This window comes from Pongo abelii, chromosome X (genome assembly GCF_028885655.2).
Source record: "Pongo abelii isolate AG06213 chromosome X, NHGRI_mPonAbe1-v2.0_pri, whole genome shotgun sequence".
In the NCBI taxonomy this organism is placed as follows: Eukaryota; Metazoa; Chordata; class Mammalia; order Primates; family Hominidae; genus Pongo; species Pongo abelii.
Genome location: NC_072008.2, coordinates 91,648,495 through 91,674,388, shown reverse-complemented (window position 1 = coordinate 91,674,388; position 25,894 = coordinate 91,648,495). Strand labels below are relative to the sequence as shown.

The window sequence follows — 25,894 nt, the reverse complement described above, 5'->3', positions numbered from 1 at the left end:
AACACAGATCTTTTAAAATCTTTTGTGTAAATAATAAATAATAAAAATATTCATTTTGCCATTATAAAGTAAGAAAAGTGAGTTTGTATATCAAGTTCTATCACCATGTACAAATGACATGCTGTGGAAAACTTATTAAAGCCAGAGCTTATAAAATTGATTACTACTATTCCCATATATTCAAACTCTTCTTTGGCTCCTTTAAAAACAAAAGGATGTCTCCTGTAATCCTAGCACTTTGGGAGGCCGAGGTGGGCAGATCACTTGAGGCCAACAGTTCGAGACCAGCCCGGCCAACATGGTGAAACCCCGTCTCTACCAAAAAATACAAAAATTAGCCAGGCATGGTGGCGTGTACCTGTAATTTCAGCTACTCAGGAGGCTGAGGCACGAGAATCCCTTGAACCTGGGAGGCGGAAGTTGCAGTGAGCCAAGATCACACCACTGCACTGCAGCCTGGGCAACAGAGCGAAACTCTATCAAAAAAAAAGAAAAATCAGAAGACTAGAAATAACAAGATAAAAGCAGAACTGAAGGAGATAGAAACACCAAAAACCCTTCAAAAATCAATGAATCCAGGAGCTGGTTTTTTGAAAAGATTAACAAAATAGATACACTGCTAGCCGGACTAATAAAGAAGAAAATAGAGAAAAATCTAATAGACACAATAAAAAATGATAAAAGGGATATCACCACTGATCCCACAGAAATACAAACTACCATCAGAGAATACTATAAACATCTCTATGCAAATAAACTAGAAAATCCAGAAGAAATGGATAAATTCCTGGACACATACACCCTCCCAAGTCTAAACCAGGAAGAAGTCAAATCCCTGAACAGAGCAATAACAAGTTCTGAAATTGAGGCAGTAATTAATAGCCTACCAACCAAAAAAAGCGCAAGACCAGACAGATTCACACCTGAATTATACCAGAGGTACAAAGAGGAGCTGGTACCATTCCTTCTGAAACTATTCCAAACAATAGAAAAAGAGGGACTCCTCCCTAATTCATTTCATGAGGCCAGCATCATCCTGATACCAAAACCTGGCAGAGACACAACAAAAAAAGAAAATTTCAGGCCAATATCCCTGATGAACATCAATGCAAAAATCCTCAATAAAATACCGTCAAACCGAATCCAGCAGCACATCCAAAAGCTTATCCACCACAATCAAGTCGGCTTCATCCCTGGGATGCAAGGCTGGTTCAACATATGCAAATCAATAAATGTAATCCATCACATAAACAGAACCAATGACAAAAACCACATGATTATCTCACTAGATGCAGAAAAGGCCTTTGATAAAATTCAACACACTGTCATGCTAAACACTCTCAATAAATTAGGTATTCACAACATATCTCAAAATAATAAGAGCTATTTATGACAAACCTACAGCCAATATCATACTGAATGGGCAAAAGCTGGAAGCATTCCCTTTGAAAACCAGCACAAGACAAGGATGCCCTCTCTCACCACTCCTATCAACATAGTATTGGAAGTTGTGGCCAGGGCAATCAGGCAAGAGAAAGAAATAAAGGGGATTCAAATAGGAAGAGAAGAAGTCAAATTGTCTCTGTTTGCAGATGACATGATTGTACATTTAGAAAACCCCATCATCTCAGCCCCAAATCTCCTTAAGCTGATAAGCAACTTCCCCAAATCTCCTTAAGCTGATAAGCAACTTCAGCAAAGTCTCAGGATACAAAATCACAATGTGCAAAAATCACAGGTATTCCTATACACCAATAATAGAGAAACAAAGAACCAAGTCATGAGTGAACTCCCATTCACAATTGCTACAAAAAGAATAAAATACCTAGGAATACAACTTATAAGGCATGCAAACGACCTCTTCTAGGAGAACTACAAACCACTACTCAACGAAATAAAAGAGGACACAAACAAATGGAAAAACATTCCATGCTCATGGATAGAAAGTATCAATATCGTGAAAATGACCATACTGACCAAAGTAATTTATAGATTCAATGCTATCCCCATCAAGCTACCATTGACTTTCTTCATAGAATTAGGAAAAACTACTTTAAATTTCATATGGAACCAAAAATGAGCCCGTATAGCCAAGAAAATTTGAAGCAAAAAGAACAAAGCTGGAAGCATCATGCTACCTGACTTCAAACTATACTACAAGGCCAAGACTGCATGGTACTGGTACCAAAACAGATATGTAGACAAATGGAACAGAACAGAGGCCTCAGAAATAATGCCACACATCTACAGCTATCTGATCTTCGACAAACCTGACAAAAACAAGCAATGGGGAAAGGATTCCCTACTTAATAAATGGTGTTGGGAAAACTGGCTAGCCATATGCAGAAAACTGAAACTGGACCCCTTCCTTATACCTTATACAAAAATTAACTCAAGATGGATTAAAGACTTAAATTTAAGACCTAAAACCATAAAAATCCTAGAAGAAAACCTGGGCAATACCATTCAGGACACAGGCATGGGCAAAGACTTCATGACTAAAACACCAAAAGCAATGGCAACAAAAGCCAAAATTGACAAACTGGATCTAATTAAACTAAAGAGCTTCTGCACAGCCAAAGAAATTATCATCAGAGTGAACAGGCAACCTACAGAATGGGAGAAAATTTTTGTAATCTATCCATCTGACAAAGAGCTAATATCCAGAATCTACAAGGAACTTAAACAAATTTTCAAGAAAAAAACAAACAACCCCATCAAAAAGTGGGTGAAGGACATGAACAGACACTTCTTAAAAGAAGACATTTATGAGGCCAATGAACATATGAAAAAAAGCTCATCATCACTGGTCATTAGAGAAATGCAAATCAAAACCACAATGAGATACCATCTCACACCAGTTAGAATGGTGACCATTACAAAGTCAGAAAACAACAGATGCTGGAGAGGATGTGGAAAAATAGAACATTTTTACACTGTTGGTGGGAGTGTAAATGAATTCAACCATTTTGGAAGACAGTGTGGTGATTCCTCAAGAATCTAGAACCAGAAATACCATTTGACCCAGCAATCCCATTACTGGGTATATACCCAAAGGATTATAAATCATTCTACTGTATAGACACATGCACACGTATGTTTATTGCAGCACTGTTCACAATAGCAAAGACTTGGAACCAACCCAAATGCCCATCAGTGATAGACTGGATAAAGAAAATGTGGCACATATACACCATGGAATACTATGCAGCCATAAAAAAGGATGAGTTCACGTCCTTTGCAGGGACATGAATGAAGATGGAAACCGTCATTCTCAGCAAACTAACACAGGAACAGAAAACCAAACATCGCATGTTTTCACTCATAAATGGGAGTTGAACAATGAGAACACATGGACACAGGGAGGAGAACATCACACACCAGGGCCTGTCGGGGGTTGGGAGGCTAGGGGAGAGATAGCATTAGGAGAAATACCTAATGTAGATGACGGGTTGATGGGTGCAGCAAACCACCATGGCATGTGTAGATCTATGTAACAAACCTTCACGTTCTGCACATGTATCCCAGAACTTAAAGTATAATTTGAAAAATAGATAGATAGATAGATAGATAGATAGACAGACAGACATATGACGTCTAACAGGGACATAGCCAGTTCTTTAGGGTTTTTTTAAATCATATGACATGGTAATGCACCACCTATGTTTGGGGAAATGTAATAATCATGTTAGTTTTAGAAAAGTGAGATAAAGCTTCATGAGATAGCAATGGAATAAGTTCTAAGGGACTCACCCTTCACTTCCACAGGCTAACTTGGCCCTTCTGACTTTGGTGCAACCATGGAGGCAATGTTGTCTTCACTGTAGAAATCTATAAAAGACTATCCTCCACAGGAATGCATGTGCCAAAAATTCTCCAGAACAATGTTCAAAAAGTCAACCTTGGAAAGTTCAATACGTTAGACTCACTGGCTTTGATTATCAAAATAAATAGATTAAGCATTTTTCCCTGTAAACACAGATAGACTGTAGTTTGATGCCTACCCTTAAAAAAGGAAAGATGTAAAACAAATGACTGTAACCAGCTGGCATCAATATAGTAAGCATCTGCCACACTTCAACAGAATAGCAACTGGTGGTGATCAGTGGGTCTTCTTAGTGGCCTGAACCAGCACATATAAGAGAATAAGCTAAACTAGCAATACTAAGAGAATGATAGCACTGGTCTCAAGAACTTGAGAAAATTTATCTGGTCCAATCCACAAATTTTTGTTTATGTTCTATTTTGGATATATGTCTTGAAATTTTGTTCTCAAATGCCTCGGGAGATGGTTTGCATTATATTTTTTTTAAATACTCCAGAGTTGACTGTAAAAATGTTAAAGCACTGAATTCAAATCAATAAGACTATATTAAAAGGACCTGAACATTATGATTGCTGACTCTCACAAATGTACCCATAAGAAAAAATTTTGAGAGGTTCTAAAATATCCACAGTAAACTTATATTATTTCTATGGCCTGATTTACTGATTTATCCTGATTTATTTCACATTACTATAAGAACCATATCTATATATATGGTTTGGCATGGTTGCTAGGGGACATTAATAGTATTGTTTATCACTATTACAGTTACTATTAATATAATAATTATGTTGGATAAAGACACAATATATGTATTAAATGTAATAATTAGGACTAAGGTGCTAAAAACTCTTCACAATCAGTGTCTGGAGGCAGAAGCACAAAATCAAGGCAAGATCTTGCAAATACATATTTGGAATGATGCTTTGGAATTGAATCCTGAATCCCTCAGTAAGGGGACTATATCTGTTCTGGGTTTGCATGTCCTGACTTTGATTAATTTCTCAGGAAAAAAGAAAGGACTGCTTTTCGTTAAGCAATCTTTTCTTTAAAGGAATAGTCTGAACAACCTAGTGTATGTTCACAATCAAGGTGCAGTCTCATTGCTTTGCCGTATATTATCCTGCATGGATTAAAAGAGCAAGCCAGCTCCTTCATTGGGTGAGATAATAAATATCCTACTTTCCTTGAGTGCTCAAAAATGCAGGAAATTTAACATTTGCCTTACTAAAAATGTGAAGTTAATATCAAAAAACTTGTCATCAGAGATAAGGAATTATATTTCCTGCCAATAGATGACATGTGTCAGGTATATGGATAGTACATATTAGCCTTCCCACCTCTTCTTGTGTCAAATACATAGATTCATCTACTACACATTACTGTACCTTCAGTAGTTTCATTGTCAGCTCCCATTTTCTGCTTCCTGCATTCTTCTCTCTCCTGATTCAAAACCATCGCTTTAACACATCATTCCTAATTAGATGATTAGTGTTTAGAAGGGCAGGAGATAAGTTATTTGCATAATTTAATCATAAAAAGAAGGTAAAGATACAGATTTTGCTGTTCGTTTGTACAATTATCTTCTTCAGCCTGGGGGGCTGAGATATTAATGTGATTAAACAGTATTTCTGCAAACAGGCAACTGTGTGTCCCCTATTAAAGTAAGGCTGGAGGCAAATGAAAAATTAATTTTAGAAGACAATCAATTTTATTCTACATGACTGTAATAAATAACAGTCCATCTGCAGACAACTCATTAAGCCTTGGGAGGGTACATGTGTCACAAACTCTAAATGACACACAAGACTGAATTTTCCACAACAGAACTAGTAATAAATGGCCTACCAGCTGCCATATCAGCCTAGAAAGTCAACATACAAGAATTTCCTAGAAAATGAAGTGCACACAGTGTCATTCAGTCAACCAGTTAATTTAGTCTTGTTTGCAAAAATTTCTGAAAACTGTTTCATTTTATTCTGCAATTTGCTCTTTTTCTTGTGTTATGAATGTACATATATGTGTGTGTTCACATTTATTGGTGTGAGCACTAATTTCAGAAATAAGAGCTAATGTTTTATGATCTTATTGTGTTAAGCATTTTATGCACATGAGGCTTATTAATCTTAAAAACCTCATGATTTACGTAGCTAATATTATTCCCATTTTTAGATGAAAAAACTGAGGCTTAGATGGTCATACATCTAGAAAGTATTAATATCAGAACAACTGTGCCTGAAACAAAACAGTAATTTTCTAGGCTTCTATTTAGGAGTATGTTATTCTGACATACCCTTAAAGTATAGCAATAGATTTTCTTAAAATATGAACACTTCCCAGAATAAATACATTTAATTATAATAAATCATAGTTAACACTGTCAAACCAACAAACTGAAAGCATTTTCAGTACTTACATCCATGTACTATCTTTGGCACTGTGAATGATAAAATGACATATCAAACTGTTCCTGAAGTTGAAGAATTTACAAGCTAGTTTTCAGAGAGAGAAAACATAAACACTTTAAATCCTAACAATTTATACAAAAAAAGAGATAGGCTGTCTGCAGATAAAAGTTCACAGAAGCAAGGGATCAACCATGCACCATGAGAGAAGTCCTCATAGAGAAGATAAGACTTCAGCTAGATCTTTAAAGATGGTTGTTCTGAGCAAAAGCTTGAGTAGGGCAATTACTCCTAGAAAGGAATCACAACCTCATATTTTCCGATAACAGTTTCCTCAGGCAATTACATCAGTGCACTTCCATTCAGTTTTAACAAACCTGCCAATGATTCTTCCTTGATAAAATATTCATTTGAAGTTCTAATGTCATCAGATATCAAATATCAGGAAGGATGAGTACTTGTTTGTTCGTTTGTTTTACTTTGCTTTTGTATAGTAGAGGTTAGGGTCATAGTGCCTTAAACAGTCTCTCTACAACACTTAGGACAACCTATCCTGATTGAGATAACCCCGTGTTTAGTGCATAAATATATCGCTTTTCAATGCTAGATAAAGAAGGGAAACAAGATTTCTTAAATCAATCCCACAAAACTAAAATTTTAACAATAAAACTGCCTTCTTTCTCCCTAAACAAGAGCCTTAATAGCAGATGTTACTACATATGGCTTCCCTTGCTATTCTCCAGCTGCAGAAATTAAAATTCACTCAGAATCAGTGATAGGATCTAATGGGAGTTTGCAAATGCTGACCAAAACCTCCTTTCCAAATACTCTATTAAGATGCCAGGTGAATGACTGGACAAGCCCCACCAGAGAAAATTTGTTTCCTAGGTAATCAGCAAGGAGTCAAGATTGAGATAGCCAACTTCTCAACTTTGCTCTGCAATGATTTCACATGAGAACCTGATTTAAAGCTTAACTATTTCTTCATCGCCAAACCTCCAAGGTCACAGAAATCCCAAGAGTAGTCAAAGACTATCTGTGAGAAGTGGTGACTACAGCAAGAGCTGTCTAAGTAGCTTCCATGTGAGGTTAATAATGAATGACTCAGGTGTTAAAAATATATACTGATTTGGTTTCTGCCACTTTGAATGCATTATGAAGCATCTATAGGTAAAGGATCATGACTGTTTCTAAGTTCTTCACTGTATCTAACAGATTTGTAGTACTCTTTGTAAGACAGTTATGTGCTGCCACATGGTGACTACAGTCAACAATAATTTATTGTACATTTCAGATTAACTAAGAAAGTATAATCGGATTATCTGTAACACAAAGAAAGAACATATGCTTGAGGTGATGGATACCCCATTTACTCTGATGTGATTATTATCCATTGTATGCCTGTATCAAAATACCTCATGTACCCCATTACGCACCTAATATGTAGCCACGAAAATTAAAACCAAAAATTTTAAAATAGTAATGTGCTAAAACAAGAGTGAGAACTTAATTTACTCTTCCTGAATACACGACGTACTAATAAGATCAACAAACACACCAATAACATTCCCAGTATGAAATCAGTTTATAATAAATTACAATCTTCCATTGGAAAATAATGTTAACACTAAATGATGTAAAGCAAATGTATTCAATTATTTGGAAAATGTTATTTTCACAGTATTCTTCAGACAGCTTCACTGAAGCACAGCATGCCCATGACAAATCAGAGATTATTAGCATAAATATTCAAACCTTCATATAATGGCGAATGTGGATTAGTTTGAAAACAATACCTTCAGTCAAGTTCTCAGAGTTCTTAATTCCAACAACTTTAATTTTTAAATTTTAGAAATTAAGAATTATTGTTTAACAACTTAAAATCTGATAGTATTATTATATATAGTACAAAATTTTAGATACATTGACCTCTCTTAATCCTTAGACACTTCAATAAACAATGCACATGTGGAGGATAATCCCAACACTCTAGCCTTTCAGTTTCTTGACCTCCTCTCCTCCAAAGGTCTTGTCCTCTGCGCTTCAGCCACTCAAGCCCATATCCTAACCTTTGTAATTACCAATAACTGCAACTCTTCCATATTCTTAATTTGGTGTATCCTACTCTCTGACCACCAATATCTCTTTTATTCATTCCTTCTAGTACTCCGACTCCAACAATCCTTTGGCCCCTTCTTGGAATTCCAATTCATTGAAAATACCATCACTGCCTCTCACCTCCTTGATATCTTCTTTCTACCTAAATGATTTAAAATGTATTCTCATTCACTACATCACCTTTTGCATAAACCCTCAACTCTTCTGCCACTCTTGCTTTGTTATACTCATACTGCTTAGCAAAACCACAATTCTAATTAAATACTATTATTTGCCTACTTTGCACCAGTACTGACACAGCTTTACGTGGTGAAATTAAAACACACAATCACATTGACCATTTTGAATTTATGACCACAACCTTAATGGGCACTTAATGTTGCCTGGCAGTCATATTAAACTTCTTTTAATAGTTTACTCTAATACTTACCCAGATAGCTATTTCACAGCAATACCTCCTTTCCAATCCTCATTTTGAAATGATGATCTTGTTGCCCACTTCATTGAGAAAATTGAAACAATTAGAAGAGGACTTCCATGGCGACCCAATACTGTATCAACTAGAATCTTCATCTACATACTCTGCCTTCCCACCTGTTAATGTAGATGCACTAATCTTGCTTCTGTCTAAAGGAAGATACTTCTACTTGTACATCAGATCCCATCCACTCTTTCCTATTCAGGAATATCACTTCAACAATACTCTTCTTTCACACAACATTAATTTCATTTTTACTTGATTATTCCTAATAGCATATGCTATTACGCCTTACATCATCATAAAAAAATAACCTCATGACCCCCTCCCCTCACATCCACTGTTTTCACGCTACTTCCTGCCAACCCTAAGTTATTTGCTATCTTTGCAGCAAATCCCTGGAAAGAGTTGTTGATACTCCACTTCCTCTCCTCTTATTCTTTCTTAAACACATGCCACTCAAACTTTTCATTCCCACTTCTCTATCAAAACTTTTCTCATCAAGATTACCAATGACTTTCATTGCCACATCCAATTGCCAATTCTCATGTGACTTATTAACAGCATTTGACACAGCTGATTATTCCCTCATTGTGGATATGTTGTTTTTGATTAGCTTTCAGAACATAATTCTCTCTTAGTTTTCCTCTCATCTGACTGGATGTTCTTTGTCAGGCTCTTTGCTGATTCCTCCTCTTCTCTCTGATCTCTTTAGGCCAGTGTGACCCAGGACTCAGTCCTTGAAACTCTACTCTTTTCTATTTACAGTCATTCCTCTCCTAAGCATATATCTCTTGTCCAGACATCTATCCCAAACACTGAACTTGTATATCTAATGCCTACTCTACATCTCTACTTAAAGAGGTAAAAGACACTGGGCATGGTGGTTTACACCTGTAATCCCAGTGCTTTTGGAGGCTGAGGTGGGAGAATCACTTGAGCCCAGGAGTTCAAGGCCAGCTTGGGCAACATAGCAAGACCTCTTTCTCTACACAAAAAAAATTAAAAATAATTAACTGGGGATGGTGGCATGTACCTGTAGTCCTAGCTGCTCAGGGGGCTGAGGCAGGAGTATAACTTGAGCCCAGGAGTTCAAGGCTGCAAGGAGCTATGATCGATCATGCCACTGCACTCCAGCCTGGGCAACACAGCAAGACCCTGTCTCTAAAAATAAAAAGAAAAGAATTGAAGAAAGCTTTTCAAACATGCTTGTAATTTATATCTAATAGTTTGCATACTGGATCCATAAAGACTACATTTATCTTCACACCTCATCACAGAAGTTTCTTAGTTCAATATTTATTCTACAAATGTTTGCTGAACATCAACTATGGGCAAAAGGCTCTGTACTATGGAAAATACAAAGATCATCAACCATAGTATCTGAGATCAAGAACATTACAATCTACATAGGGAGATTTTTAAAAATAGTCTGGGCATGGTGGCTAACACCTGTGATCCCACCACTTTGGGAGGTGAAGGCAGGAGGATCGCTTGAGGCCAGAAGTTCAAGAACAGCCTGGGCAACACAGTGAGACTCAGGTCTCTAAAAAATAAATTATTTAAATTACCTGGCCACGGTGATGTTTGCCTGTAGTCCCAGCTACTCAGGAGGCTGAGGCAGGATGATCGCTTGAGCTCAGGAATTCAAGGCTACAGTTAGCGATGATCATGCCACTGCACTCCAGCCTGGATGACAGAGCAAGACCCTGTCTCAAAAAAAAAAAAAAAAAAAAAAACTGTATTCTTGAACTCTGCCCCCTGACCTACTCTACCTCCAGCTTCCCCTCCCCCAAATGAAGGAAACTTCAGCCTCCCAGTTGCATATGTCAAATTCCTGGAGTTGCTCATGACTCTTTTCTTTCTCTCACACCCAGCATCTAATCCATCATGAAGTGCTGTTGGTTCTACCTTCAAAACCTATCCAGGCTCTGCCCAACTGTTATCACCTCTACTCTAACACTATGGTCTAAGCCATTGCCATCTCTCTCATGGTTCACTGCAATAGCATCCTGCTTCTACCTTTGCCTTATATGAGCCTATTCTCAACCTAGCCAGAGCGATCCTTTCAAAATCTAAGTCAGATCCTCCTATACTCCTGCTTAAAACACTGCAATAATCCATTTCATTCAGGAAAAAACCAAAGTCTTCAAAATGGTCTAAAAGGATCCATGTGGCCAACTCCCCAACATTACCATTATGATCTGTTTCCTACTCCATTATGAACACTCTCCCCTCATTCACTCTTGCAGGCTTCTTAACATTCCTCAAACCTTCCAGGTATGCTCCTGGCTTCTGGTCCAACGGTTCTCTCAGTCTGACACACTTTCCCCAGATTCTACTTGCCTAACTACCCTCCCTTTCAAGACTGTGAACAAATCTCACATACTTAATGAAGCCTACAATGCCCATCCTATTTAAAACTGCAACTGACTCCAATCCTCCCATACCTCTACTTTGCTCTACTTGCTCTATTTTTCCATAGCACTTACCACTTCTAACATGTAATATAATTTCCTACTTTGGTATGCATATTATTTATTGTCTTCCACATCCACAATACCACACACTAGAATATAATCTCTTTTTCAAGGGAAGAGGTCTTTGCCTGTTTCTTTTTAACAGATGTATCCCAAGCACCTAGAAGAGTGCCTGACGCAGAGTACACCCAATAACTATTTGATGAGTAAATGAATGAATGGTAATCTTTTTTATACGTGTATGTGTTTTCTCTACAATAAGATTTAAATCTTTCTGAAAGCATCCACAGATCCTAGCATAGTATTTTGGACACAAAGGATAATTCATATTTTCTTAGTAACTGGATCTCAGTTTTATACTTAAATTTTATACTTCAATATTATGCTGTTGTCTCTAAACACTTTCTTGAATTATGTCCTTTTACTTTTTCTTTCAAACTATTAAGTTTTTGTTGATTCCCAAAACCTTTCTGTAAATGCATGTGGAATTGAGTCTCCATTCAAAGGATCTTTGTTAGTGTATTTCTGAAGACACCATCATTAAAAGGCAGTATTTCCTATCAGGGCATGCACCTTAAAGAAATTACAGTGAAATTCCTGTGTAGTGCTTCTCTCTTCTTCTACTTTGTTTATCCCTAATTCCCACCACTAGATTTTCCATAATTCCCTGACTATATAGAACAATCCACCACGTAATTAAACTTGTTTGCTCAAGCCCATCATTCAAGAGACAGCATAGAGAGGATAACGTACCAGAGGAAGCACAACAGAAGACTTAGATTCAAGAATTGGCTCTGCCTGTAATAGACTGTGAGGCCTCAGGTAATTCATTTTACTTGCCTACATTTCCATTTTCTCACTTACATTTCAGATGGGGTGATCTGCCTCATAGGATTGTTGTGAGAATAACCTCAGATAGTGTGTGAATACACCTTGCAGCCTGGGAACTGCCGCAGACCATGAGATACTATTACTTCCTAGAAGCATTGTCGGCTTCATTATCACAATGGATGATGCTGATTTAACATTGAGTAAAAAAAAGTCTAAATGAGATTAAGTGATCTCCAAACATGCCTTGTTGTAATCAGCCATTTATTTATAAAAATTTAGAAATTTCACCACAAAATTATAAAAACAGACACTTCTAAGGATCAGATTTATGAGCCAGTATATGTGAAAGCACTGTATAAACTATAAACCTTGATAGTAATTTAAACTTTCAGATATAGTTTTAGACAAAAGGGTTTTAGTAAATACTTAAACTTTACTTAATTGCAAAAGTGACAAAAATGCCATGCTAGTGTTCTTGAATTCAAATTGTAATGTTCATTAAATAACCTCGAATGCAGTTGTTCAAATTACTCCCTGAAATGCGAACTTAGTTAGTACTGAATACAATAAAAACTTCACACGTGTACCCAAAGGCAAATTTTAATCCTTTTTAAAAAAAACTCGTTCTCAAGGCAAAGCAACATAGCCGAATAGAAAGCGCCACAAGTTAACAACTATCTACACAGAAAAAAAACCTTCATAAGAACCAAACATCAAGTGAGCACTCATAGTATCTAATTTTAACTTCATATCGCTGAAAGAGACACCGAAGAGATAGAAAAAAGTCCTGAATTGCTAATGCTACCCTTCCCCAACCCTCCAGCAGCAATAGCAGCATGTGGGTCAGAGAGCATCTCTGGGTGCTGGGAGAGGGAGAACACAGCAATTGTGAGGCACTGAACTCGGTGCTGTCATGTTAGAGCAGAAAAATCCCAGACCAAACTCGTCTTACAGCTGCCCATGGAGGACGCATTTAAACCAGCCCTAGTAAGAGGGGAATCCCCAATCCCAGCTGTCCAGACTGGAGCATCAGCAAACCTCGCCACTGAGGGCCAAAGTGCTCTCAGTCTCTAAGTAACCTTGAAAGGCAATCTAGGCCATAAAGACTGCAACACTTAGGCAAGTCCTAGTGCTGAACTAGGCCCAGAGATATGGACGGGGGGTGGTTGCGGGGGAAGGCATGACATACTGAGAGACCAGCTGGGACAGCCAAAGGAGTGCTGGCATCACCCCTCCCATAACCCCAGGCTGCATGGCTCCTGGTTCCGAGACACACCCCTTTCCTCCCACTTGAGGAGAGGAGAGGGAAGAGTGGAAAGGACCTTGTCTTGCATTTAGAATACCAGCTCAGCTACAGCAGGATAGGGCACCATTCACCGTGTGAAAAGAAAATAAATCTTGGGGCACCAAAATCATTAAACTAAAAGGAAAAGTCAAGTTGGGAGCTGCATAGGGCCAACCAGCCTCCCATTCTATTCATAGTCATCTCTCTGCTCACTTAGATAGATGCATATCTGATTGCCTCCTTTGAACAGGCTAATCAGAAATTCAAGAGAATGCAACTCTTTGTCTCTTACCTAGCTATGATCTGGAAGCCCCCTCCCTACTTCAAGTTGTCCTGCCTTTCTGCACTGAACCAATGTACCTCTTAAATATATTGATTGAGGTCTCATGTCTCCCTAAAATGTAGAAAACCAAGCTCTGCCCTGATCACCTTGGGCACATGTCATCAGGACCTCCTAAAGCTGTGTCACAGGCACGTGCTTAACCTTGGCAAAATAAACTTTCTAAATTGACTGAGACCTGTCTCAGATATTTTAGATTAACAATGACAAGCTGACTAAAGAGTCCTTGGGACTTAAGAGAACATCAACAGTAGTCTGGCAGTCCTCCTTGTGGCTTAGGGTGGCAGCAGCTATGGAGTGAGGCTCCTTTGCATTGGCAAAGGGGCAAAAAGAATGGGAAAGACTAAGTCTTGTGATTTGAGGGCCAGCTCAGCCACAATACAATAGAACACCAGGTAGACTTCTAAGGTCTTTGACTGTAGTACCTGAATCCCTGACAGCACCTCTGGGCCCACACTAGGCCAAGAGGACCTTGCCGCCCTGAAGGGAAGAACACAGGTCATGCTGGCTTTGTCACCCGTTGAATGTAGAACCCCAGGGCCTTAAGCGAACATAGACAATAGCCAGGGAGTTGTTACAGCTGAAATTGGGTAAGAACCAGTGCTGTGATGACTTCAGATCTGACCCAGTGCAGTCATAGCGGTAGTGGCAACAGAGGTGCTTGTGTCACTCCACCCCCAGCTTTAGGTGGCTAGAACAGACAGAGAGAGAGAGATGCTTTTCGTTTGAGAAAAAGTAAGAGAAAAGAACAAGAGTCTGTGCCTGGTAATCCATAAAATTCTCCCAGATCTTGTCCAAGACCATCAAGGCAGTACCTCTATGAGCCTGCAAGAACCACAGCAGTACTAGACTTGGGGTGCCCTTGAAGCAGACACAGCTTAGATCACAACACCCAAGTCTTTTCAAGTGCCTGGAAAGCCATCCTTCTTGGGATGGACAAATAAGCCCAGTGAAGACTACAACAAATACCTAACTCTTCAATACCCACACATCAAAGAACATCTATTAGCATCAACATCATCCAGGAAAACATGACTTCACCAAATGAACTAAATAAGGCACCACGGACCAATTGTGGAGAAACAGGTATGTGACCATTAAGATAGAGAATTCAAAATAGCCTTGTTGAGGAAACTCAAAGAAATTCAAGATAATGCAAAGAAGGAATTCAGAATTCTATCAGATAAATTTAACAAAGAAATTAAAACAATCGAAAATAATCAAGCACAAATTTTGAGCTGAAAATGCAATTGATCAAGCAGAAGAAAGACTTAGTGAGCTTGAAGACAGGCTATTTGAAAATACACAGAGGAGACAAAAAAAGAGAATACGAAACAATGAAGCATACCTACTGGATCTAGAAAACAGCATTAAAAGGGCAAGTCTAAGAGCTACTGGCCTTAAAGAGAAGATAGGGGTAGAGATAAGGGTAGAAAGTTTATTCAAAAAGATAATGGAGAATGTCTCAAACCTAGAGAAAGATATCAATATCCAAGTACAAGAATGTTATAGAACACCAAGCAGATGTAACACAAAGAAGACTATCTCAATGCATTTAATAATCAAACTCCCAAAGGAAAAAGAAAGGATCCTAAAAGCAGTAAGAGGTAAAAAATGACGTAAAATGGAGCTGCAATATGTCAGGCAGCAGACTATTCAGTGGAAATCTTACAGGCCAGGAGAGAGTGGCAGAACATATTTAAAGGGTTGAAGGAAAAATACTTTTACCATAGAATAGTATATCCAGTAAAAATATCCTTCAAACACAAAGGAGAATTTAAGACTTTCCCAGACAAACAAAAGCTGAGGGATTTTATCAACTTCAGACCTATCTTACAAGCAATGCTAAAGGGAATACTTCAATCAGAAAGAAAAGGACATTAAAGAGCAATAAGTAAGGGTTTGGAAGGTACAAAATGCACTGGTAATAATAAGCACACAAAAAAACACAGAATATTGTAACACTGTAAATGTGGTGTGTAAACTACTCTTATCATAAGTAAAAAGACTAAACAACAAACCAATGAAAAAAAATAACGACAACATTTCAAGACATAGTACAATAAAATATAAATAGAAAAAACAAAAGGTTAAAAAGCAAGGGGACAAAGTTATGGCATAGTGTTTTTATTAGTTGTCTTTTTTTATGCAAAGCATAGTTTTTTCAGCTTAAAATAATGGGTTATAAGATAGTATTTGCAAAGCTCATGGTAAACTCAAACCAAAAGACATGCAAAAGAGACACAAAAAATAAAAAGCAAAAAACTGAATTGTATCACCGAGAAAGTCACCTTACTAGACAAAGAAAGGAAGGAAAAAAAAGACAAGAAAACAAATAACAAAATGGCATAAGTCCTTATCAAGAATACTGAATGTAAATAGACTAAACTCTCTGATCAAAACACAAAGAGTGTTTGAATGGATGAAAAAACAAGACCCATTGATCCGTTGCCCACAAGAAACACACTTCAACTATAAATACACACGAAGACTGAAACTAAAGGGATAGGAAAAAATATTCCATGCCAATGGAAATCAAAGAAGCAAGGGAGTCACTATATTTATATCAGACAAAATAAATCTCAAGACAAAATCTATAAAAAGAGACAAGGAAGGTCACTATATAATGATAAAGGGGTCAATTCAGCAAGAGGATATAACAATTGTAAATAACTATGCACCCAATAATGGAGCATCCAGCCATATAAAGAAAATATGATTAGAGCTAGAGAGAGATAAACCCAAATTCAATAATAGCTGGAGATTTCAACACCTTACTTTCAACATTGGACAGATCTTCCAGACAGAAAATCCGAAATGAAACATCAGACTTCATCTGCACTATAGACCAAATGGATCTAATAGACAATTGTAGAATATTTCATCCAAGAGCTGCAGGATACACATTATTTTCCTCAGCACATGGATCATTCTCAAGGACAGACCATATGTTAAATCACAAAACATGTCTTAAAACATTCAAAAAACTTGAAATAATATCAAACATCTTCTCTGATTACAATGGAATAAAACTAGAAATTAATATCAAGAAGAATTTTGGAAACTATACAAAGACATGGAAATTAAGCAATATACTCCTGAATGACCAGTGGGTCAATAAAGAAATTAAGAAGCAAACTAAAATTGTACTGAAACAAATGATAATAGAACCACAAAATACCAAAACTATGGGATTCAGCAAAAGCAATAATAAGAGGGAAGTTTATAGCTGTAAGTGCGTACATCAAAAAAGAAGAAAAACTTCAAATAAACTATCTAATATTACACCTAAAAGAACTTAAAAAGCAAGAGCAAATCAAACTCAAAATTAGTAGAAGAAAATAAATAATGAAAATTAGGAAAGAAATAAAATTGAAATTATAGAAAACGAAAGATCTATAAAACAAAAAAATTGATTTGTTAAACAAAATTGACAAACCTTTAGCCAGACTAACTAAGAAAAAAAAGAGAAAATCCCAATAAATACAATTAGAAATGAAAAAAGGAGACATTACAATGGATACTGCAGAAATCCAAAGGATCATTAGTGGCTACTATGAGCAACTATATGGCAATAAATTGGAAAATCTAAAAGAAATGAAGAAATTCCTAGATACATACATACCAAGATTGAAACAGAAAGAAATCCAAAACCTGAACAGTTCAATAACAAGTAATGACATTGAAGCAGTAATAAAAATTCCCCCAGTAAAGAAAAGCCTGGGACATGAAGGCTTCACTGATAAATTCTACCAAACATTTTAAAAAGAACGAAACCCAATACTACTCAAACTATTACGAAAAATAGAAGAGGAGGAAATACTTCCAAACTGAATTTATGAGGCCAGTATTAACCTGATACCAAAACCAGACAAAAACACATCAAAAAATGAAAACTGCAATCCAATATCTCCTATGAATTTGATGCAAAAATCCTCAGCAAAATACTATCAAAACAAATTCAGGAATACATTAGAAAGATCAACATGGCCAAATGGGATTTATCGCTGGGATGCAAGGCTGGTTCAGCATATACAAATCAATCATTTTGACACATCATATCAACAGAATAAAGAATAAAAACTATGTAATCATTTCAAATAATGCTAGAAAAGCATTTGGTGAGTCCAACATCCCTTCATGGTAAAAAGCCTCAAAAAACTGGGGATAGAAGGAATATATCTCAACATAATAAAAGCCATATATGACAGACCCACAGCTAGTATCACACTAAATGGGGAAAAACTGAAAGCCTTTCTTTTAAGATCTGGAACACGACAGTGATGCCCACTGTCATCACTGTTATTCAACATATTACTGGAGGCCTAGCTAGAGCAATCAGACAAGAGAAAAATATAAAGGGCAGCCAAATTAAAAAGGGAGAAGTCAAATTATCCTTGTTTGCAGATGATATGATCTTATATTTGGAAAAACATAAAGACTCCACAAGAAAGTTGTTAGAACTGATAAATTAAATAAAGTTACAGAATACAAAATCAACGTACAAATACCAGTAGCATTTCTATATGCCAACAGTGAACAATCTGAAAAAGAAAAAATTCTAAAACTTATATAGAACCACAAAAGACCCTGAATAACCAAACCTATCCTAACCAAAAAAGCAAAACTAGAAGAGTTTTATTATTTTACTTCAAATTATACTACAGAGCTATAAGGAACCAAAACAGCATGTTAATGGCATAAAAACAGACATATACACCAATGGAACAGAATAGAGAACCCAGAAACAAATCCACAAACCTACAGTAAACTCATTTTCAACAAAGGTGCCAAAAATACACCCTGGGGAAAAGACGATCTCTTCAATAAAGAGAGCTGGGAAAGGTGGAAATGTATATACAGAGGAATGAAACTAGATCCCTATGTCTCACCATATGCAAAAATCAAATCAAAATGGATTAAAGACTTAAACATAAGACCTCGAACTGTGAAACTGCTACAAGAAAACTTTGGTAAAGATCTCCAGGATATTGGTCTGGGCAAAGATTTCTTGAGCAATACCCCACAAGTATAGGCAACCAAAGCAAAAATGGACAAATGGGATCACATCCAGTTAAAAAGCTTCTGCACAGCAAAGGATACATTTAACAAAGTGAAGAGATAACCCACAAAATAGAAGAAAATATTTGCAAACTACTCATGTAACAAGGTATTAATAACCAGAATATATAAGGAGCTCAAACAACTATATATGAAAAAAATCTAATAATCCAATCAAAAAAAAATGAGAAAAAGATTTGAGAAGACATTTCTCAAAAGAAGACATACAAATGGCAAACAGGCATATGAAAAGGTGCCCAACATCATTTGTCATCAGAGAAATGCAAATCAAAACTGCAATGAGATACCCTCTCACCCCAATTTAAATCACTTATATCCAAAGGACAGGCAATAATAAACACTGGTGAGGATGTAGAGAAAAGGGGACCTTTGTACATTGTTGGCGGAAATGTAAATTCCGCCATAGTGCAATAACTATGGAGAACAATTTGGAGGGTCCTCAAAAAACTAAAATTTGAGCTACCATATGATCCCGCAATACCACTGCAGAGTATATACACAAAAGAAAGGAAATCAGTATATCAAAGAGATACCTGCACTCCCTTGTTCATTGCAGCACTGTTTACGATAGCTAAGATTTGGAAGCAACCTAAGTTCCATCAACGGATGAATGGATAAAGAAAATGTGGTACACAATTGCCCCAAAAAGAATAAAATACCTACGAATACAATGAACCAGGGAGGTGAAAGATCTCTACAAAGAGAATTACAAAACACTGCTCAAAAAAAATCAGAAAAGATACAAATGGAAAAACATCCCATGCTTATGGGTCAAAATAATCAATATCATTAAAATGGCTACAATGCCCAAAGCAATTTACAGATTCAATGCTATTCCTATCAAACTACCAATGACATTCTTCACAAAACTAGAAAAAAAAACTATTTTAAAATTCATACAGAACCAAAAAAGAGCCCGAATAGCCAAGGCGTTCCTAAGCAAAAAGAACAAAGCCAGAGGCATCACATTACCCAACTTCATACTATACTACAGGACTACAGTAACCAAAACAGCATGGTACTGGTACAAGAACAGACACACAGACCAATGGAACAGAATACAGAACCCAGAAATAAGGCCGCACACCTACAACCACCTGATCTTTGACAAACCTAACAAAGACAAGCAATAAGCAAAAGACTCCCTATTCAATAAATGGTGATGGGATAACTGGCTAGACATATGCAGAAGACTGAAGCTGGACCCCTTCCTTACACCATATACTAAACTCAACTCAGGATGGATTAAAGACTTAAATGTAAAACCCAAAACTATTAAAATCCTGGAAGACAACCTAGTCAATACCATCCTGGACATAGGAACAGGCAAAGATTTCATGTCAAAGACACCAAAGGCAATCGCAACAAAAGCAAAAATTGACAAGTGGAATCTAATTAAATTTAAGAGATTCTGCACAGCAAAAGAAACTATCAACAGCGTAAACAGAAAACCTACAGAATGGGAGAAAATATTCAAAAACTATGCATTTGATAAAGGTAATATCAAATATCTATAAGGAACTTAAGCAAATTTACAAGAAAAAAACAAACCACCCCATTAAAAATTGAGCAAAGGACCTGAACAGACGCTTTTCAAAAGAAGACAGACATGTGGCCAACAAGCATATGAAAAAAGCTCAGTATCACTGATCATTAGAGAAACCAAATCAAAACCACAATGAGATACCATCTCACACCAGTCAAAATGGCTATTACTAGAAAGCAAAAAATACATAAATAAATAACATGCTGGTGAGGTTGAGGAGAAAAGGGAACACTTATACACTGTTGGGCAGAGTGTAAATTAGTTCAACCATTGTGTAAAACAGTTTGGTGATTCCTCAAAGAGCAAAAAGCAGAACTACCATTTGACCCAGCAATCCCAGTACTGGGTATATAACCGAAGGAATATAATCTGTTTTATTATAAAGACACATGCACGTGTCTGTTCATTGCAGCGCTATTCACAATAGCAAAGACATAGAATCAACATAAATGCCCATCAATGACAGAAATGGATTAAAAAAAAGTGATACATAACACACCACGGAATTTTATGCAGCCATAAAAAAGAATGAGATTGTGTCTTTTGTGGGAGGCTGGAGGCTATTATCCTCAGCAAACCAATGCAAGAACAGAAAACCAAATACCACATATTCTCACTTATAAGTGGGAGCTAAATGATGAGAACTTATGAACACAAAAAAGTAAACAGCAGACATTGGGATATACTTGAGTAGGGAGGTGGGAGGAGAAAGAGAAGAAGAAAAGATTATTATTGGGTACTGGGCTTAATTCCTGGGTGACGAGATAATCTGTATAACAAATCCCAGTCACATGAGTTTACCTATGTAACAAACCTTCACAGGTATTCCTGAACCTAAAATAAACATTAAAAAAAAGAAAATGTGGTACATACACACAACGGAGTACTATTAGCCATAAAAAAGAGTGAGACCCAGTCATTTGCAACAACATGCATGGAACTGGAGATCATTATGCTAAGTGAAATAATCCAGGCACAGGAAGACACACATCACATGTTCTCACTTATTTGTGGGATCTTAAAATCAAAACAATTGAACTAATAGACACAGAAAGTAGAAGGATGGTTACCAGAGGCTTCGAAGAATAGTGAGGGGCTGGACGGAAGGTGGGGATGGTTAATGGGTACAAAAAAAATAGAGGGAATGAATAAGACCTACTATTTGATAGTACAATAGGGTGACTAGAGTCAATAAGAACTTAACTGTACTTTTTAAAATAACTTAGAGTGTAATGAAATTGTTTATAACTCAAAGAATAAATGCTTGAGTGGATGGATACCCCACTCTCCATGATGTGGTTATTTCACATTGCATGCCTATATAAAAATATCTCATGTACCCCATAAATACATACATCTACTATGTAACCACAAAAATTTTAAAAAATAACTTAAAAATAAACTTTTACCTAAAAAAGTGTATATACAAAAATATAAATAATTTATTCTCAACACGTTTCAAAAATGTGCTATGGTAAGCTAGAATCAAGCAAACAGAACAGGAATAGTAAGAACATTTACCAAGGACATGTAAATGGACACTTTATAATTTTTTAATTAAAGTAACATTTACAAGAATACTAAACGAATATTACTTTAATACAACATGTATACAAATGTTTTATTAAGGTTTTTAATGCCACCTCAAATGGAATAACATTTCTACATTTTGCCTTCAGTGTTTTTTTCTTTTTATTCACAGCTAATATTTGTATGTCCTTTGTTCCTGTTCATTATTAATCTGATTAATCTTACCACTAAAATGAAGACAATTAAAAGGGATAATTCATTCAAGAACTCTATGGATATGCCTTTATCAGTACACTCTATACTGCCTACTTCCCACCTATCAGTTAGTTCCTGGTCTATTCTCTATTTACATTAGAAACATTTTCTCACCAAGTTTTCTCCACCCTTTTTTAGCTTCATTCCTTTGTTCATTCCCAAATAGAACTCCGTCAATGCTAACATGACCCAAATATACTCCACCTGTCTGTAAAATCAAGAGGCTTCCTAACTAAACAGAAAACTAAATTATTGAGCTTCACTGCCCCTTCTTTGAAGGAACATGAATCCATATGGCACAAAGGCTTTTACACATTTCCCACTAATGTAGAGAAGGACCTCAAAAAAAAGGAATTCTTGGATTTTATTTACATTTAAAAACTGAGAACCATCTTGGAAACAAAAAAATAAAAATTAAAAAAAAATGAAACAAAATACCAAACTGAATACACAGCATATCTGCCATTCCATTCAATGAGACAAAACTGTAAAGAATAATGAAAGCTTTAGGCTGCTCTGCCTATGGAGTAGTCATTCCTTTATTCCTTTACTTTCTTGATAAACTTGCTTTCACTTTAAAACAAGGAAGAATAATAAAAGCTTTAGATTGTGGCAGAATAGGGATTATGTAAACATCATATGACTTTATAAAAAAGAACATGCCCCTAAAATAACAAAAACCTGTCAGTCCTCTAGCATGACAAGGAACAACCCAAAAGAACTGCAAATGTAAGAATGTGGCTATATCAAATGTACGTATACCAATTAATCACTGGAGCAGTTACTACTCTCCTTAGAGGTCACAATGTTCTATATGTGCCCATCATGAAAATGACTGCTCTTGACAGGATATAATCAGCATCAAGACTATATAATGTTCCTTTTCTTAATTGCAAGCTGAAAATCAATTAATTATTCTCTTCACAGAGTAGGAACGCTTCACAAAAATCTGATTTAGAGTTACACTCATCAATGCATTCTAACCCAAAGCTATAATTCCTCTGGTGTCAAGAAATTTTTATTTAACTGAAGGAAGACGGTTATTTAGGGGCTCTGAACACAGGAAGGTGTGTTAAAGTTAATAACTGGCCTCATGTAATTTGCCAGGTTTTGATCTGCTAACATCTGTAATGACTACTGTATCCATTAAGAACGTGATTACAGGGACATCTCAGGTTGACTGTGCTGTCTTGATTGTTGCTGCTGGTGTTGGTGAATTTGAAGCTAGTATCTCCAAGAATGGGCAGATCAGTGAGCATGCCCTTCTGGCTTACACACTGGATGTGAAACAACTAATTGTTGGTGTTAACAAAATGGATTCCACTGAGCCACCCTGCAGCCAGAAGAGATATGAAGAAATCGTTAAGGAAGTCAGCACTTACATTAAGAAAATTGGCTACAACCCCAACACAGTAGCATTTGTGCCAATTTCTGGTTGGAATGATGACAACATGCTGGAGCCAACTGCTAACGTGCCTTGGTTCAAGGGATGGAAAGTCACCTGTAAAGATGGCATCCTACCACCATCTGGTCCAAATGACAAGCCCTTGCGCCTGCCTCTCCAGGATGTCCACAAAATTGATGGTATTGGTACTGTACCTGGTGGTCAAGTGAAGACTAGTGTTCTCAAACCCGGTACGGTGGTCACCTTTGCTGCAGTCGATGTTACAACTGAAATAAAGTCTGTTGAAATGCACCAGGAAGCTTTGAGTGAAATAAAATAAAGCTTCGAGTGAAATGAAATAAAGCTTTATTCCTGGGAACAACATGGGCTTCAATATCAAGAATGTGTCTGTGAAGGATGTTCGTTGTGGCAACATTGCTGGTGACAGCAAAAATGGCCCACCAAGGAAAGCAGCCGGCATCACTGCTCAGGTGATTATCCTGAACCATCCAGGCCAAATCATTGCTGGCTATACCCCAGAACTAGATTGCCACATGGCTCACACTGCATGCAAGTTTGCTGTACTGAAGGAAAAGATTGATCACCATTCTGGTAAGAAGTTGGAAGATGGCTCTAAATTCTTGAAGTCCGTTGATGCTGCCATCATTGATATGGTTCCTGGCAACCTCGTGTGTATTGAGAGCTTCTCAGACTATCCTCCTCTGGGTCACTTCGCTGTTTGTGATATGAGACAGACAGTTGCTGTGGGTGTCATCAAGGCAGTGGACCAGAAGGCTGCTGGAGCTGGCAAGGTCACCAAGTCTGCCCAGAAAGCTCAGAAGGCTAAATGAATATTATCCCTAATACCTGTCACCCCAGTCTTAATCAGTGGTGGAAGAAGAGTCTTTGAACTGTTTGTTTCAATGGGCCATTTAAGTTTAATAGTAAAAGACTGGTTAATGATAACAATGCATTGTAAAATCTTCAGAAGGAAGGCAGAATGTTTTGTGGACCACTTTTTTTTTTGTTTTTTTTTTTACATGTGGCAGTTTTAAGTTATTAGTTTTTAAAATCAGTACTTTTTAATGGAAACAACTTGATCAAAATCTGTCACACAATTTTGAGACCCAATAAACAGAGTTTAATGAGAAAAAGGTAAATAAAATTTAATATTAGAATAAGTAAAATATATTTAGACAGGTAAATATGCTGAGAACATTTTATAATCCACTGCAAAGCCAAATCAATGTTATTTTAATTTTCCACGTTTTTGAATTATATGTATTGTGTACTCTTCCTTCCACTAATGTAGGTTAGCTGAGAGTTAACCATGAAACAATAAAACTCAACCTAGATAATCTGGAGATGAGACAATAAGAATGTGGCAAGTTCTTAGTATCACCACTTCCCCTGATAAGGAGCCTTGCACATAGCAGGTGCTTACTAAATATTTGTTGAAATGAATTGAATTGGAAAATATCATGTTTAAAGTGAATATGCTAATTGGCTTATAAAGTGAGACCTAAAGATTGTATGCTTTGCATAAAATGTACTATGGAGTAATTTTTTTTCTATGAACAAATTCCCCTTTTGCATACCTCAGATAAAAACCTAGAGGGAACTCACAGATTTTTCTACAAAATAAATTTAGAAGTTTAGCAGATTACAGGATATTTTCAAAGCAGCAAGCTTAACAGTAACATTAAACATTTAATTATACGTGTTTGCAAATAATCTGGTTTTGTAAAGTTATTTACATTTAAATGTAACATATTTAAGGGTCCATGTACTCTGGATGAACAAAAATAAACAACTGTCATCTCTGTTTTAATTTTTGGCATAATATTGGATAGGACCACATGCAAAGCAAATGATGCTCTAAGATTGAGGATCTTACTAGTTTAAAACACTTAACACAAATCAAAGCAAGCTTTTTAACAAATTTTTTTAAAAATCCACAGTTGCATGTTTTATAACAAAAACATGTGTCTCATGGATTGATTAACTTTATGAATTTTAAGAATTCATATCCCTTTTAACAAATATATATCATAAAAAGTTACTAAAGTCAATTAACTATGGTCATTCTTAAGTGGAAATACATGTTTTATTTCATGCTCCTTTTTATGTGTACTTTATAAGATAAGAACACGTTCTGCACTCATAAAACTAAAATACCTTGTTTTGTATCTTAATAACTGACTATTTTTAGTTGGACTTTTCTGGTATAATTCTGAAGACTGAAAAAGAGTCTAATGTTTACTGATATAATGCATGAGGCAGATATGGGAAAGGAAATTTAAGGATTATTCAATAATAGATGTGGCAAAATTT

The 25,894-nt window shown here is 36.5% G+C and overlaps 2 protein-coding genes across 7 annotated transcripts in view; one reads left to right on the top strand and one right to left on the bottom strand.

Moving 5' to 3' along the window:
- DACH2 (dachshund family transcription factor 2) overlaps nucleotides 1-25,894 on the bottom strand; it is a 672,286-nt gene that overhangs the window by 636,054 nt on the left and 10,338 nt on the right. The gene's annotated exons all lie outside the window — the stretch shown is intronic.
- On the top strand, nucleotides 23,328-24,485 carry LOC103889071 (elongation factor 1-alpha 1-like). Its single transcript, XM_009235024.4, has 2 exons — nucleotides 23,328-23,892; nucleotides 23,927-24,485. Exons 1-2 carry the CDS (start codon nucleotides 23,490-23,492, stop codon nucleotides 24,409-24,411), a joined length of 888 nt encoding a protein of 295 aa, XP_009233299.1. The 5' UTR covers nucleotides 23,328-23,489; the 3' UTR covers nucleotides 24,412-24,485.